This window comes from Mizuhopecten yessoensis, unplaced genomic scaffold (genome assembly GCF_002113885.1).
Source record: "Mizuhopecten yessoensis strain PY_sf001 unplaced genomic scaffold, ASM211388v2 scaffold7685, whole genome shotgun sequence".
In the NCBI taxonomy this organism is placed as follows: domain Eukaryota; kingdom Metazoa; phylum Mollusca; class Bivalvia; order Pectinida; family Pectinidae; genus Mizuhopecten; species Mizuhopecten yessoensis.
Window position 1 is genome coordinate 476377 of NW_018407171.1, and position 19005 is coordinate 495381.

A 19005-nucleotide genomic window follows, 5' to 3' on the forward strand; every position below is an offset into this window, starting at 1 on the left:
TACTTGATGGAAATGACTTCGCAGCCTCTGTACGTGGATTTAAAATGACTGCGTTGATAATACCTGTCCATCTGGAAAATACATTTTAAATTACCTCAACAGATTATAAGGTTGTATAAAGCAAATGTAGACATAACTAAACGGTTTGAGGGTATGTTGGGGTCATTGCCACCTTGTGATAGCGCGGGTCTGATGGCTACTCTAGTGTTATCTCACTGAAAGCCAATGCCAAAGGCACCCAGCATTACCCTTAATGCTGGACGTTAAGTAGGGAATAAAAACTACCATTTTTGGTATGTCCCGGCCTGGGGACAGAACCGTTTGCCTTCCTCACCAGGGCGGACGCTCAACATTAAAGTCAGAATCGAGTTATTGCCAAGCAAGACGCTAGGAAATAAAAGGAATGTAGAAGTAGAAAGAAAGATAAATATCCCAAATGTTAGAATTGGTCCAGCAGATTCAATTTGGTCGCTTTTGTGTCGCCAAGTTGAAGGCACAAATGCAAATCCCCAATTCTGCAGGGGGTTCCTGCATTAGTCGCCTCTTACGATACATTTTCTTTCGATCCCTGACCTGAAGGGTGACAAAGTGTGTAACTCATCTTTAGTTTACAAAGCGAGATAACCCATCTTTAGTTTTAACACAAAAACTTCAGTAACAGTTTTTAAATAATATTCGTAGTTTCAGATCATTCTTGGCTATTTAAATAGAGCAATAAACTCAGTTTATATTCGTTGAATGGCAAACTGACCTTTTATACTTGTAAATATTATAACTGGCTGTGACCTTGTTTTCAGTTGATCTGATGATACTCAAATTGATGCGCCGTTACATTGTATTAATACAGAACATATCATAGCGAAGAATGCAAATCAACAATATTACTCAATTCAAAAAAAATGTAAAAATGTCTTTGTTGTGGTGCTTACCTGTTGGCAGTAGTCTAAGGCGAGCCCTTTAAAATCAGACTGCATCAGTTCATCTAGTGGTTTACCATATCTCGTTTTCTTTATTTTTACAGCTAAATTGGCCCTTAACATTTCTGAAAAGAAGGGTAAATTCAAAAGCATTGATCATAAAATAATCCGGATATGTAATAAAATAGTATTTTATCGTAATCAAGAGATGACTCATCATCAAACCTGTTTTGTTTCGTAGGAACATTGTATTAATGTGTCGGAAAGCTTCAGCATCAAATGGCTTCTTTCCCAAACAAGATTGAACGAGTGTTTCACATCGTTTACTCGTAACCCTACGTGACAGAATCGTCAATGTTCAAATAGAACGTGTTCCGGACAATTTACCTATCGGTAGAAGGTGCATAAACATTGTCGCATAGGTGACTACTTTGGCGTTGATATAACCCCCTTTCTTCAATATAAACAAATAATGCGTAATGAAGATGACTTGTAAATCCAATCCCATGTTATAGCATTGTCAAACTACATCTTAGTTACATTTCATTTAGTGGCTAATTTAGCTTACATTCAGATGTTTTGTTCCATTGATCAAACTGACTGACGGGGACAGAACCCATTGCCAAAGCGAGGTATTGCCAAGTAAGGCGCTAGGAAATAAAGGTAGTTAGACGTAGAGAGAAATATTTATATCCCAACTATCGTGACTAAGCTGCCTTGGTAATGCTACTTAGTGAGCAGGCCCAAAAAGCACATGTACACCAAACACACCAACATGTGTAAATCAGAGTGGGCAACACTAACGTTAAGTAGTGTCTGGATCGTTGAATTTAATATCATTTAATAAGTATACAACAACACATATTACTTTATCTTTGAAGAGAATGCCAAATATATGCACAACAATATTACATGACGCCCCTCGCTAGACTATCAAGATATTAGATAAGCACGACTTTTCAACTCGCCCATTAAAACAATTCCTCATCGGTGTCTTCACCTGTGGCATTAATGTTATAATTAAAACAGTAGATAATTTAATATATCTCCGCATCGAGGCCACGTAAAGTGACAATGTCGACACGCCTAGAGGTTTGTGAATAATATGACATGTTTATTTCATATCTTACAATTATATATCAGAAATACCGCCTTGCTAGTATTATATATCAGGTGATACCGCTATGTTAGTATTATATATCAGGTGATACCGCTATATTAGTATTATATATCAGGTGATACCGCTATATTAGTATTATATATCAGGTGATACCGTTATATTAGTATTATATATCAGGTGATAACGTTATATTAGTATTATACATCAGGTGATACCGGTATGTTAGTATTATATATCAGGTGATACCGTTATATTAGTATTATATATCAGGTGATACCGCTATGTTAGTATTATATATCAGGTGATACCGTTATATTAGTATTATATATCAGGTGATACCGCTATATTAGTATTATATATCAGGTGATACCGCTATGTTAGTATTATATATCAGGTGATACCGTTATATTAGTATTATATATCAGGTGATACCGCTATATTAGTATTATATATCAGGTGATACCGTTATGTTAGTATTATATATCAGGTGATACCGCTATGTTAGTATTATATATCAGGTGATACCGTTATGTTAGTATTATATATCAGGTGATACCGCTATGTTAGTATTATATATCAGGTGATACCGCTATGTTAGTATTATATATCAGGTGATACCGCTATGTTAGTATTATATATCAGGTGATACCGCTATGTTAGTATTATATATCAGGTGATACCGCTATGTTAGTATTATATATCAGGTGATACCGCTATGTTAGTATTATATATCAGGTGATACCGCTATGTTAGTATTATATATCAGGTGATACCGCTATGTTAGTATTATATATCAGGTGATACCGCTATGTTAGTATTATATATCAGGTGATACCGCTATGTTAGTATTATATATCAGGTGATACCGCTATGTTAGTATTATATATCAGGTGATACCGCTATGTTAGTATTATATATCAGGTGATACCGCTATGTTAGTATTATATATCAGGTGATACCGCTATGTTAGTATTATATATCAGGTGATACCGCTATGTTAGTATTATATATCAGGTGATACCGCTATGTTAGTATTATATATCAGGTGATACCGCTATGTTAGTATTATATATCAGGTGATACCGCTATGTTAGTATTATATATCAGGTGATACCGCTATGTTAGTATTATATATCAGGTGATACCGCTATGTTAGTATTATATATCAGGTGATACCGCTATGTTAGTATTATATATCAGGTGATACCGCTATGTTAGTATTATATATCAGGTGATACCGCTATGTTAGTATTATATATCAGGTGATACCGCTATGTTAGTATTATATATCAGGTGATACCGCTATGTTAGTATTATATATCAGGTGATACCGCTATGTTAGTATTATATATCAGGTGATACCGTTATGTTAGTATTATATATCAGGTGATACCGCTATGTTAGTATTATATATCAGGTGATACCGTTATGTTAGTATTATATATCAGGTGATACCGCTATGTTAGTATTATATATCAGGTGATACCGTTATGTTAGTATTATATATCAGGTGATACCGCTATGTTAGTATTATATATCAGGTGATACCGTTATGTTAGTATTATATATCAGGTGATACCGCTATGTTAGTATTATATATCAGGTGATACCGTTATGTTAGTATTATATATCAGGTGATACCGCTATGTTAGTATTATATATCAGGTGATACCGTTATGTTAGTATTATATATCAGGTGATACCGCTATGTTAGTATTATATATCAGGTGATACCGTTATGTTAGTATTATATATCAGGTGATACCGCTATGTTAGTATTATATATCAGGTGATACCGTTATGTTAGTATTATATATCAGGTGATACCGCTATGTTAGTATTATATATCAGGTGATACCGTTATGTTAGTATTATATATCAGGTGATACCGCTATGTTAGTATTATATATCAGGTGATACCGCTATGTTAGTATTATATATCAGGTGATACCGTTATGTTAGTATTATATATCAGGTGATACCGCTATGTTAGTATTATATATCAGGTGATACCGCTATGTTAGTATTATATATCAGGTGATACCGCTATGTTAGTATTATATATCAGGTGATACCGCTATGTTAGTATTATATATCAGGTGATACCGCTATGTTAGTATTATATATCAGGTGATACCGCTATGTTAGTATTATATATCAGGTGATACCGCTATGTTAGTATTATATATCAGGTGATACCGCTATGTTAGTATTATATATCAGGTGATACCGTTATGTTAGTATTATATATCAGGTGATACCGCTATGTTAGTATTATATATCAGGTGATACCGTTATGTTAGTATTATATATCAGGTGATACCGCTATGTTAGTATTATATATCAGGTGATACCGTTATGTTAGTATTATATATCAGGTGATACCGCTATGTTAGTATTATATATCAGGTGATACCGTTATGTTAGTATTATATATCAGGTGATACCGCTATGTTAGTATTATATATCAGGTGATACCGTTATGTTAGTATTATATATCAGGTGATACCGCTATGTTAGTATTATATATCAGGTGATACCGTTATGTTAGTATTATATATCAGGTGATACCGCTATGTTAGTATTATATATCAGGTGATACCGTTATGTTAGTATTATATATCAGGTGATACCGCTATGTTAGTATTATATATCAGGTGATACCGCTATATTAGTATTATATATCAGGTGATACCGTTATGTTAGTATTATATATCAGGTGATACCGCTATGTTAGTATTATGTATCAAGTGATACCGTTATGTTAGTATTATATATCTGGTGATACCGCTATATTAGTATTATATATCAGGTGATACCGTTATGTTAGTTTTATATATCAGGTGATACCGCTATATTAGTATTATATATCAGGTGATACCGCTATGTTAGTATTATATATCAGGTGATACCGCTATGTTAGTATTATGTATCAAGTGATACCGTTATGTTAGTATTATATATCTGGTGATACCACTATATTAGTATTATACATCAGGTGATACCATGCTATTAGTACAATGTATTTTATTTCAGGTAACACCGCCATGCTGGTATTATAGATCGGGGTAATACTGCTATGTTATATATAATAGGTGATTTAAAGACTAAACATGGCCTATTTGAAAAATATAAAACAAACTATAAATAGTATATAGAAGGACCTGTATAAATCAAAACACATGACGGTGAAATTGTAATAAGAACAAATTTACATTATTACAATGAGTCAATGCATAACAGTCTTTACCAGAACATTCCGTATTCAATCTGAACAGTGACAAGCATACACCTTTGAAAGGACGAGTGTGAGGTGATTAGTCGAGTTATGGAGACAAGAGGGAGTTGTTATCTGATAGGCCTTGTATGCCAAAAAAATGTCGAGTGTTCATATATCATGTATATGTTTTCCCTCAGATCAAAGTATATCGCAAAAGAGTACGCCTACTGCCCATCCAATATAAGCACCATGATGATCAAGGTGATTGTATAGTGTAGCCTTACAAATGAAATTACAAACTTTGGAAACGCCATGTATTTGTTTATCTGACCAAAAGATGTGCTCAATCAGTTTTATCTACCAAAGTATGTACGTATGTGATGATTTTCATCATCGTTGATTAAACTGTTATATGCATACCAGTATGTTAAAGATATTTTAAAAAACAATCAGGTATCAAGATAGTTACTATTAAACCTGGTTAATGCTAGATTGTAACTAATACTATTTTATTGATTGATTTATAGGGTTTAACGTCCTATCAACAGCTAATAAAAATAGGCACAAGTGAGGTGTTGCCAACCCGGGCATTGGGAAATAAAAGTAAGATTCCGAATATTACAAAGAGTTCTGCAGATTGATTTTGGTCGGTTGTGTGTCCCATAGTAGAGGGGAATCCCGTATTCTACGAGGGGGTTCTTTTCTCGGTCACCGGCCTACAGGTTGTTTGTAACTTCTTGAATTAATTATTAAGATTTGTTGATTTATTAATCATTTACATATTGCTCGAAATTGGACATTTTCGATCACTTGTCATATGATGCTGGAATTTATATGGCAGTGCACTTACCTATTTCATCTTCATGTGTTTCTGCAAAAATTAAAACATTGTTAGGATTAAAGAAAATAAACAAACAGTACGGTGGCACTAATACAATACAGGGAATTTTCAATGATCACAAACGGAAAATAAAGAACTGGGATGGTCACAATTTAAGTTTTATCCCAGTTTTGATGCTACACAACCGGTTAACAGTATGTTACCGCACAAGATGCGCCTATATTAGCTACTTTAAGCTAACAACGGTGTCGACGAAGAGGTAAACAGGTAAACAGGTACAACAGAGAACAAGAACGATGGCAAGCTACCCCTACAACAGGAACTGAGAATGATGCCACGCCAACACCACAACAGGGACTGGGAATGATGACACTCATACTACAACAGGAACTGAGAATGATGACACACTAACACTAAAACAGGAACAGAGAATGATGACACACTAACACTACAACAGGAACTGAGAATGATGACACGCCAACACCACAACAGGGACTGGGAATGATGAGACTCATACTACAACAGGAACTGAGAATGATGACACACTAACACTACAACAGGAACTGATAATGATGACACACTAACACTACAACAGGAAATTATAATGATGACACGCTTACACCACAACAGGGACTGAGAATGATAACACGCCAACACCACAACAGGGACTGATAATGATGACACGCTAACACAACAACAGGAACTGAGAATGATGACACGCTAACACTACAACAGGAACTGAGAATGATACCACACTAACACTACAACAGGAACTGAGAATGATGACACACTAACACTACACAACAGGGACTGAGAATGATAACACGCCAACACCACAACAGGGACTGATAATGATGACACGCTAACACAACAACAGGAACTGAGAATGATGACACACTAACACTACACAACAGGGACTGAGAATGATAACACGCCAACACCACAACACGGACTGATAATGATGACACGCTAACACAACAACAGGACCTGAGAATGATGACACGCTAACACTACAACAGGAACTGAGAATGATACCACACTAACACTACAACAGGAACTGAGAATGATGACACACTAACACTGAAACAGGAACTGAAAATGATGACACATTAACACTAAAACAGGAACTGAGAATGATCACACACTCATACAACATCAGGAACTGAGAATGATGACACTGAGAATGATACCACACTAACACTACAAATGACACACTCATACAACATCAGGAACGGAGAATGATGACACACTAACACTAAAACAGGAACTGAGAATGATGACACACTCATACAACATCAGGAACTGAGAATGATGACACACTAACACTAAAACAGGAACTCAGAATGATGACAATTTAACACTAAAATAGGAACTGAGAATGATGACACACTCATACAACATCAGGAACTGAAAATGATGACACACTAACACTACAACAGGGAACGAGAATGAAGACACGCCAACACCACAACAGGGACTGAGAATGATGACACGCCAACACCACAACAGGAACTGAGAATGATGAAACTCATACTACAACAGGAACTGAGAATGATGACATGCTAACACTACAACAAGAGCTGAGAATGATGACACACTAACACTACAACAGGAACTGAGAATGATGACACGCTAATACAACAACGGGACTGAGAATGATGACACGCCAACACCACAACCGAGACTGCGAATGATGACACTTTAACACCACAACAGGAACTGAAAATGTTGATACTTATACTACAACAGGAACTGAGAATGATGACATGCTAACACTACAACAAGAGCTGAGAATGAAGACACACTAACACTACAACAGAAACTGAGAATGATGACACGCTAACACAACAACAAGAGCTGAGAATGATGACACGCGTACACCACAACCGGGACCGAGAATGATGACACGCTAATACTACAACAGGAACTGAGAATGATGACATACTAACACTACAACAGCAACTGAGAATGATGACATACTAAAACTACAACAGGAGAATGATGACACACTCATACAACATCAGGAACTGAAAATGATGACACACTAACACTACAACAGGGACTGAGGATGATGACACACTAACACTACAACAGGAACTGAGAAGGATGACACACTAACACTAAAACAGGAACTCAGAATGATGATACGCTAACACCATGAGAATGATGACACATTAACACTAAAACAGGAACTGAGAATGATGACACACTAACACTACAAAAGGAACTGATAATGATGACACACTAACACTACAACAGGAACTGATAATGATGACACGCCAACACCACAACAGGGCCTGAGAATGATGACACGCCAACACCACAACCGAGACTGCGAATGATGACACTTTAACACCACAACAGGAACTGAAAATGTTGATACTTATACTACAACAGGAACTGAGAATGATGACACGCCAACACCTAAACAGGAACTGTGAATGATGACACGCTAATACTACAACAGGAACTGAGAATGATGGAACTGTGAATGATGACACGCTAACACTACAACAGGAACTTAGAATGATACCACAATAACACTACAACAGGAACTGAGAATGATACCACACTAACACTACAACAGGAACTGAAAATGATGACACGCTAACACTACAACAGGAACTGAGAATGATACCACAATAACCCTACAACAGGAACTGAGAATAATGACACGCTAACACCACCAACAGGAACTGAGAATGATGACACTCATACTACAACAGGAACTGAGAATGATGAGACGCTAACAGAAAGATGAGACGCCAACACCTAAACCGGTGCGGTGAATGATGACACACTAACACTACAACAGGGAACGAGAATGAAGACACGCCAACACCACAACAGGGACTAAGAATGATGACACGCCAACACCACAACAGGAACTGAGAAGGATGAAACTCATACTACAACAGGAACTGAGAATGATGAGACGCTAACAATGAAACAGGAACTGATAATCATATCTCACTAACACCACAACAGGAACTGAGAATGATGAAACTCAAACTACAACAGGAACTGAGAATGATGACATACTAACACTACAACAGGAACTGAGAATGATACCACAATAACACTACAACAGGAACTGAGAATAATGAACACACTAACACTACAACAGGAACTGAGAAGGATGACACACTAACACTAAAACAGGAACTCAGAATGATGACACATTAACACTAAAATAGGAACTGAGAATGATGACACACTCATACAACAACAGGAACTGAGAATGATGACACGCTAATACAACAACACTACAACAGGAACTGAGAATGATGACACGCCAACACCTAAACAGGAACTGTGAATGATGACACGCTAATACTACAACAGGAACTGAGAATGATGGAACTGATAATCATATCTCACTAACACCACAACAGGAACTGAGAAAGATGATACTCATACTACAACAGGAACTGAGAATGATGAGACGCTAACAATGAAACAGGAACTGATAATCATATCTCACTAACACTACAACAGGAACTGAGAATGATAACACGCAAACATTACAACAGGAACTGAGAATGATGACACCCTAACACAACGACATGAACTGAGAATGATAACACGCAAACATGACAACAGAAACTGAGAATGATGACACACTAACACTACAAAATGAACTAAGAATGAGGACACACTCATACAAAAACATGAACTGAGAATGATGACACGTTAACACTAAAACAGGAACTCAGAATGATGATACACTAACACCACAACAGGGACTGAGAATGATGACACGCCAACACCACAACAGGGTCTGCGAATGAAACCACAATACCACTACAACAGGAACTGAGAATGATGACATACTAACACTACAACAGGAACTGAGAATGATGACATACTAAAACTACAACAGGAACTGAGAATGATGAGACGCTAACACTACAACAGAAACTGAGAATGATGACACGCTAACACAACAACCGGGACCGAGAATGATGACACGCTAATACTACAACAGGAACTGAGAATGATGACACGCTAATACAACAACAGGAACTGATAATGATAGCTCACTTACACTACAACAGGAACTGTGAATGATGACACGTTAATACTACAACAGGAACTGAGAATGATGACACACTAACACTAAAAATGATGACACACTAACACTACAACAGAAACTGAGAATCATGACACACTAACACTACAACAGAAACTGAAAACGATGACATGCTAACACTACAACAAGAGCTGATAATGATGACACACTAACACTACAACAGGAACTGAAAATGATGACACACTAACACTACAACAGAAACTGAGAAGGATGACACACTAACACTACAACAGAAACTGAGAATGATGACACACTAACACTACAACAGAAACTGAAAATGATGACATGCTAACACTACAACAAGAGCTGAGAATGATGACACACTAACACTACAACAGGAACTGAAAATGATGACACACTAACACTACAACAGGAACTGAGAATGATGACACACTCATACAACAACTGGAACTGAAAATGATGACACCATAACACTACAACAGGAACTGAGAATGATGACACACTCCACTAACACTACAACAGAAACTGAGAATCATGACACACTAACACTACAACAGGCACTGAGAATGATGACACGCTAACACCACAACAGGGACTGAGAATGATGACACGCCAACACCACAACAGGAACTGAGAAAGATGACACTCATACTACAACAGGAACTGAGAATAATGACACACTCATACAACAACAGGAACTGAGAATGATGACACGCTAACAATGAAACAGGAACCGATAACGATATCTCACTAACATTACAACAAGAACTGAGAATGATAACACGCTAACATTACAACAGAAACTGAGAATGATGACACACTAACACTACAACATGAACTAAGAATGAGGACACACTCATACAACAACATGAACTGAGAATGATGACACGTTAACACTAAAACAGGAACTCAGAATGATGATACGCTAACACCACAACAGGGACTGAGAATGATGACACGCCAACACCACAACAGGGACTGCGAATGAAACCACAATACCACTACAACAGGAACTGATAATGATGACATACTAACACTACAATAGGAACTGAGAATGATGACACGCTAACACAACAACAAGAGCTGAGAATGATGACACGCGTACACCACAACCGGGACCGAGAATGATGACACGCTAATACTACAACAGGAACTGAGAATGATGACACGCTAAAACTTAAACAGGAACTGATAATGATAGCACACTTACACTACAACAGGAACTGTGAATGATGACACGTTAATACTACAACAGGAACTGAGAATGATACCACAATAACACTACAACAGGAACTGAGAATGATGACACGCTAACAACACAACAAGGACGGAGAAAGATGACACGCCAACACCTAAACAGGAGCTGAGAATGATGACACACTAACACTACAACAGGAATNCTAAAACAGGAACTAATAATGATATCTCACTAACATTACAACAGGATCTGAGATTGATAACACGTTATCACCACAACAGGAACTGAGAATGATGACACTCATACTAAAAAAGGAACTGATAATGATATCTCACTAACACTACAACAGGAACTGAGAATAATGACACGCTAACACTACAAAAGGAACTGATAATGATGACACACTAACACTAAAACAGGAACTGATAATGATGACAAACTAACACTACAACATGAACTGAGAATGATGACACACTCATACAATAACATGAAGTGAGAATGATGACACACTAACACTAAAACAGGAACTGTGAATGATGACACGTCACCACCACAAGTGGGACTGAGAATGATGACACGCCAACACCACAACTGGGACTGTGAATGATGACACGTCACCACCACAACAGGAACTGAGAATGATGATACTCATACTACAGCAGGAACTGAGAATGATAACACGCTAACATTACAACAGAAACTGAGAATGATGACAACTACAACAGGAACTGAGAATGATGACACGCTACAACAGGAACTGAGAATGATGACACGCTAACACTAAAACAGGAACCGATAATGATGACACTCATACTACAACAGGAACTGAGAATGATGACACACTCACACAACAACAGGAACTGAAAATGATGACACACTAACACTACATCAGGAACTGAGAATGATGACACACAGGGACTGCGAATGAAACCACAATACCACTACCACAGGAACTGATAATGATGACATACTAACACTACAACATGAACTGAGAATGATGACACGCTAACACAACAACAAGAGCTGAGAATGATGACACGCGTACACCACAACCGGGACCGAGAATGATGACACGCTAATACTACAACAGGAACTGAAAATGTTGACACGCTAACCCTAAAACTGGAACTGATAATCATATCTCACTAACATTACAACAGGAACTGAAAATGATAACACGTTATCACCACAACAGGGACTGAGAATGATGACACGCCACCACCACAACAGGGACTGAGAATGATACACGCTAATACTACAACAGGAACTGAGAATAATGACACACTCATACAACAACAGGAACTGAGAATGATGACACGCTAATACTAAAACAGGAACTGATAACCATATCTCACTAACACTACAACAGGAACTGAGAATGTTGACACGCTAACCCTAAAACAGGAACTGATAATCATATCTCACTAACACTACAAGAATGATGACACACTAACACTACAACAGGAACTTATAATGATGACAAGCTAACACCACAACAGGAACTGATAATGATATCTCACTAACACCACATGACACGCTAATACTAAAACAGGAACTGATAATGATATATCACTAACATTACAACAGGAACTGAGAATGATGGCACCTGGTAATGATGACAAACTAACACTACAACATGAACTGAGAATGATGACACGCTAACACAACAACAAGAGCTGAGAATGATGACACGCGTACACCACAACCGGGACCGAGAATGATGACACGCTAATACTACAACAGGAACTGAGAATAATGACACACTCATACAACAAAAGGAACTGAGAATGATGACACGCTAATACTAAAACAGGAACTGATAATGATATATCACTAACATTACAACAGGAACTGAGAATTATAACACGCTAACACTAAAACAGGAACTGATAATGATATCTCACTAACACTACAACAGGAACTGATGACACGCCAACACCACAACAGGAACTGAGAAAGATGACACTCATACTACAACAGGAACTGAGAATGATATACTAACACTACAATAGGAACTGAGAATGATGACACACTAACACAACAACAGGAACTGATAATGATGACACAATCATACAACAACAGGAACCGATAATGATGACACGCTTACACTAAAACAGGAACTGAGAATGATGACACGCTAACATTACAACAGGAACTGAGAATGATGGCACCTGGTAATGATGACAAACTAACACTACAACATGAACTGAGAATGATGACACGCTAACACAACAACAAGAGCTGAGAATGATGACACGCGTACACCACAACCGGGACCGAGAATGATGACACGCTAATACTACAACAGGAACTGAGAATAATGACACACTCATACAACAACAGGAACTGAAAATGATGACACACTAACACTACAACAGGAACTGAAAATGTTGACACGCTAACCCTAAAACAGGAACTATGATGACACGCTAATACTACAACAGGAACTGAGAATAATGACACACTCATACAACAAAAGGAACTGAGAATGATGACACGCTAATACTACAACAGGAACTGAAAATGTTGACACGCTAACCCTAAAACAGGAACTGATAATCATATCTCACTAACACTACAAGAATGATGACACACTAACACTACAACAGGAACTGATAATGATGACACAATCATACAACAACAGGAACCGATAATGATGACACGCTTACACTAAAACAGGAACTGAGAATGATGACACGCTAACACTACAATAGGAACTGAGAATGATGGCACACTAACACTACAACAGGAACCGAGAATGATGACACACTCATAAAACAACAGGAACTGAGAATGATGACACGCTAACACTACAATAGGAACTGAGAATGATGACACACTAACACTAAAACAGGAACTGAGAATGATGATACGCTAACACCACAACAGGGACTGAGAATGATGAAACACTCATTCAACATCGTGAAGTGAGAATGATGACACACTAACACTACAACGGGAACCGAGAATGGAGAATGATGACACGCTAACACTAAAACAGGAACCGATAATGATGACACTCATACTACAACAGGAACTGAGAATGATGACATGCTAAGCTACAACAGGAACTGAGAATGATGACACGCTAACACTTCAACAGAAACTGAGAATAATGACACGTTAACACTAAAACAGGAACTGATTATGATCTCTCACTAACACTACAACAGGAACTGAGAATGATAACACGCTAACACTAAAACAGAAACTGAGAATAATGACACATTAACACTAAAACAGGAACTGAGAATGATGATACGCTAACTGAGAATGATAACACGCTAACATTACAACAGAAACTGAGAATAATGACACACTAACACTACAACATGAACTAAGAATGAGGACACACTCATACTACAACATTAACTGAGAATGTTGACACATTAACACTAAAACAGGAACTGATTATGATCTCTCACTAACACTACAACAGGAACTGAGAATGATGACACGCTAACACTACAATAGGAACTGAGAATGATGACACACTAACACTACAACAGGAACCGAGAATGATGACACACTCATACAACAACAGGAACAGAGAATGATGACACGATAACACTAAAACAGGGACTGATAATGAAATCTAACTAACACTACAACAAGAACTGAGAATGATACCACAATAACACTACAACAGGGAACTGAGAATGATGATACGCCAACACCACAAGTGGGACTGAGAATGATGAAAAGCTCATTCAACAATATGAAATGAGAATGATGACACACCAACAGGAACTGAGAGTGATGACACGCTAACAACAGGACCTGAGAATGTTGACACGCTAACCCTAAAACAGGAACTGATTATGATCTCTCACTAACACTACAACTGACACACTCATACAACAACAGGAACTGAGATTGATGACACACTAACTCTAAAACAGGAACTGAAAATGTTGACACGCTAACCCTAAAACAGGAACTGATTATGATCTCTCACTAACACTACGACATGAACAGAGAATGATAACACGCTAACAATGAAACAGGAACTGATAATGATATATCACTAACAGTTCATGTTTTAGTGTTAGTATGTCATCATTATCAGTTTCTGTTGTAATGTTAGTGAGATATCATTATTAGTTCCTGTTTTAGTATGAGTGTCATCTTTCTCAGTTCCTGTTGTGGTGTTAGTGAGATATCATAATCAGTTCCTGTTGTGATGTTGGCGTGTCATCATTATCGGTTCCTGTTGTTGTATGAATGTGTCATCATTCTCGGTCCCGGTTGTGGTGTACGCGTGTCATCATTCTAAGTTCCTGTTGTAGTGGTATTGTGGTTTCATTCGCAGTCCCTGTTGTGGTGTTAGTGAGATATGATTATCAGTTCCTGTGGTAGTGGTATTGTGGTTTCATTCGCAGTCCCTGTTGTGGTGGTGGCGTGTCATTTGTAGTATGAGTGTCATCTTTCTCAGTTCCTGTTGGTGTGTCATCATTCTGAGTCCCTGTTGTAGCATGAGTGTGTCATCATTCTTATTCCTGTTGTGGTGTTTGCGTGTCATCATTCTAAGTTCCTGTTGTAGTTTTAGTGAGATATCATACTCAGTTCCTGTTTTTGTATGAGTGTGTCATCACTCTCGGTTCCCGTTGTAGTGTTGGTGTGTCATCATTCTCGGTCCCGGTTGTAGTGTTAGTGTGATATCATAATCAGTCCCTGTTTTAGTGTGAGCGTGTAATCATTCTTACTTCCTGTTGTAGTATTAGCGTGTCATCCTTCTCAGTTCCTGCTGTTGTATGAGTGTGTCATCACTCTCGGTTCCCGTTGTAGTGTTAGTGAGCTATCATTATTAGTGTGTCATCATTCACATTTCCTGTTGTAGTGTAGTTTGAGGGTTTGCGTGTCAACATTCTCAGTTCCTGTAGTGGTGTTGGCGTGTCTTCATTCTCGTTCCCTGTTGTAGTGTTAGGGTGTCATCATTCTCGGTCCCGGTTGTAGTGTTAGTGAGCTATCATTATCAGTTACTGTTTTAGTGTTAGCTTGTCATCATTCTCAGTCCTTGTTGTGGTGTTAGCTTGTCATCATTCTCAGCTCTTGTTGTTGTGTTAGCGTGTCATATTTCTCAGTTCCTGTTGTGGTGTTAGTGAGATATCATAATCAGTTCCTGTTGTAGTTTTAGTGAGATATCATAATCAGTCCCTGTTTTAGTGTGAGCGTGTAATCATTCTTACTTCCTGTTGTAGTATTAGCGTGTATCATTCTCAGTCCCTTTTGTGGTGTTGGCGTATCATCATTCTCAGTTTATGTTTTAGTGTTAGTGTGGCATCATTTTCAGTTCCTGTTGTTTTATGAGTGTGTCATCATTCACAGTTCCTATTGTAGTGCAGTCCCTATTGTATTGTGAGTGTGTCATCATTCTGAGTGCCTGTTGTGGTGTTGACACGCAAACCCTCAAACAGGCACTGATGATGAAATCTCCCTAACACTACAACAGGACCTGAGAATGTTGACACGCTAACACTTCAATAGGAACTGAGAATGCTGACACACTAACACTACGACATGAACAGAGAATGATAACACGCCAACACTACAACATGAACTAAGAATGAGGACACACTCATACAAAAACAGGAACTGAGTATGATGATAATCATTGAGAATGATGACACACTAACAATACAACAGGAACCGAGAATGATGTCACACTCATACAACAGCAGGAACTGAGAAGGATGACACGCTAATACTAAAACAGGAACTAATAATGATATCTCACTTACACTACAACAGGAATAACACGTTATCACCACCACAGGGACTGAGAATGATAACACGCTAACAATGAAACAGGAACTGATAGTGAAATCTCACTAACACTTCAACAGAAACTGAGAATAATGACACACTAACACTACAACCGGGACCGAGAATGATGACACCCTAACACAACGACATGAACTGAGAATGATACCACAATAACACTACAACAGGGAACTGAGAATGACCACACGCTCACACTAAAGCAGGAACTGATAATGAAATCTCTCTAACACTACAACAGGGGCTGATAATGATGACACAATCATACAACAACAACAGGAACTAAACATGACAACAGAAACTGATAATGATGACACAATCATACAACAACAGGACCTGAGAATGTTGACACGCTAACACTTCAATAGGAACTGAGAATGACTGCACGCTCACACTAAAGCAGGAACTGATAATGGAATCTCACTAACACTTCAACAGAAACTGAGATTAATGACACGTTAACACTACAATAGGGACTGAGAATGATGCCACGCCAACACCACAACGGGAACTGAGAATGACTGCACGCTCACACTAAAGCAGGAACTGATAATGAAGTCTCACTAACACTACGACAGGAACTGAGAATGTTGACACGCAAACCCTCAAACTACACTACAACAGGAAATGTGAATGATGACACGTTTGCACTAAAACAGGAACAGATAATGAAATCTCACTGACACTACAACAGGAAATGTGAATGATGACACACTTAAAACAGGAACTAATAATGATATCTCACTAACACCACAACAGGGACTGCGAATGAAACCACAATACCACTACCACAGGAACTGATAATGAAATCTCGCTAACACTACAACAGTAACTGAGAATGATGAAACGCCAACACCACAAAAGGGACTGAGAATGATACACGCTAATACAACAACAGGAACAGAGAATGATGACACGCTAATACAACAACAGGAACTAAACATGACAACAGAAACTGATAATGATGACACAATCATACAACAACAACAGGAACTTAGAATGATGACACGCAAACACCACAACAGGAATGAGAATGATGACACACTCACAATACAATAGGGACTGCACTACAATAGGAACTGTGAATGATGACACACTCACAATACAATAGGGACTGCACTACAATAGGAACTGTGAATGATGACACGTCACCACCACAAGTGGGACTGAGAATGATGATACTCATACTACAGCAGGAACTGAGAAGGATGACACGCTAATACTAAAACAGGAACTAATAATGATATCTCACTAACACTACAACAGGAACTGAAAATGATGACACGCTAACACTACAATAGGAACTGAGAATGATGACACACTAACACTACAACGGGAACCGAGAATGATGACACACTCATACAACAACAGGAACTGAGAATGATGACACGCTAACACTAAATCAGGAACCGATAATGATGACACTCATACTACAACAGGAAGTGAGAATGATTACACGCTAACACCAAAACAGGAACTGAGTATGATTTCACAATAACAGTACAGCAGGAACTAAGAATGATGATACGCTAACACTACAACAGGAACTGAAAATGATGACACGATAACACTACAATAGGAACTGTGAATGATGACACACTAACAATACAATAGGGACTGAGAATGATGACACACTAACACTATAACATGAACTTAGAATGATGGCACGCTAACGTTACAACAGGAACTGAGAATAATGGCACGCTAACACTAAATCAGGAACTGAGAATGATGGTACGCTAACATTACAACAGGATCTGAGAATGATGACCCACTAACACTAAAACAGGAACTGAGAATGATAACACGCTAACACCACAACAGGGGCTGATAATGATGACACACTAACACTATATCAGGAACTGAGAATGATG

The 19005-nt window shown here is 37.9% G+C and overlaps 1 protein-coding gene across 1 annotated transcript in view; it reads right to left on the reverse strand.

Annotated features, from left to right (window-relative positions):
- The window catches only part of LOC110454138, a 50957-nt gene that overhangs the window by 11378 nt on the left and 20574 nt on the right, over nucleotides 1-19005 (reverse strand). Inside the window, exons 3-5 of the mRNA XM_021503514.1 lie at nucleotides 6108-6128; nucleotides 930-1042; nucleotides 4-71 (exon numbers count right to left, since the gene is read on the reverse strand). Of these exons, the coding sequence (XP_021359189.1) occupies nucleotides 4-71; nucleotides 930-1042; nucleotides 6108-6128 (202 nt within the window). The remainder of the gene's footprint in view (nucleotides 1-3; nucleotides 72-929; nucleotides 1043-6107; nucleotides 6129-19005) is intronic.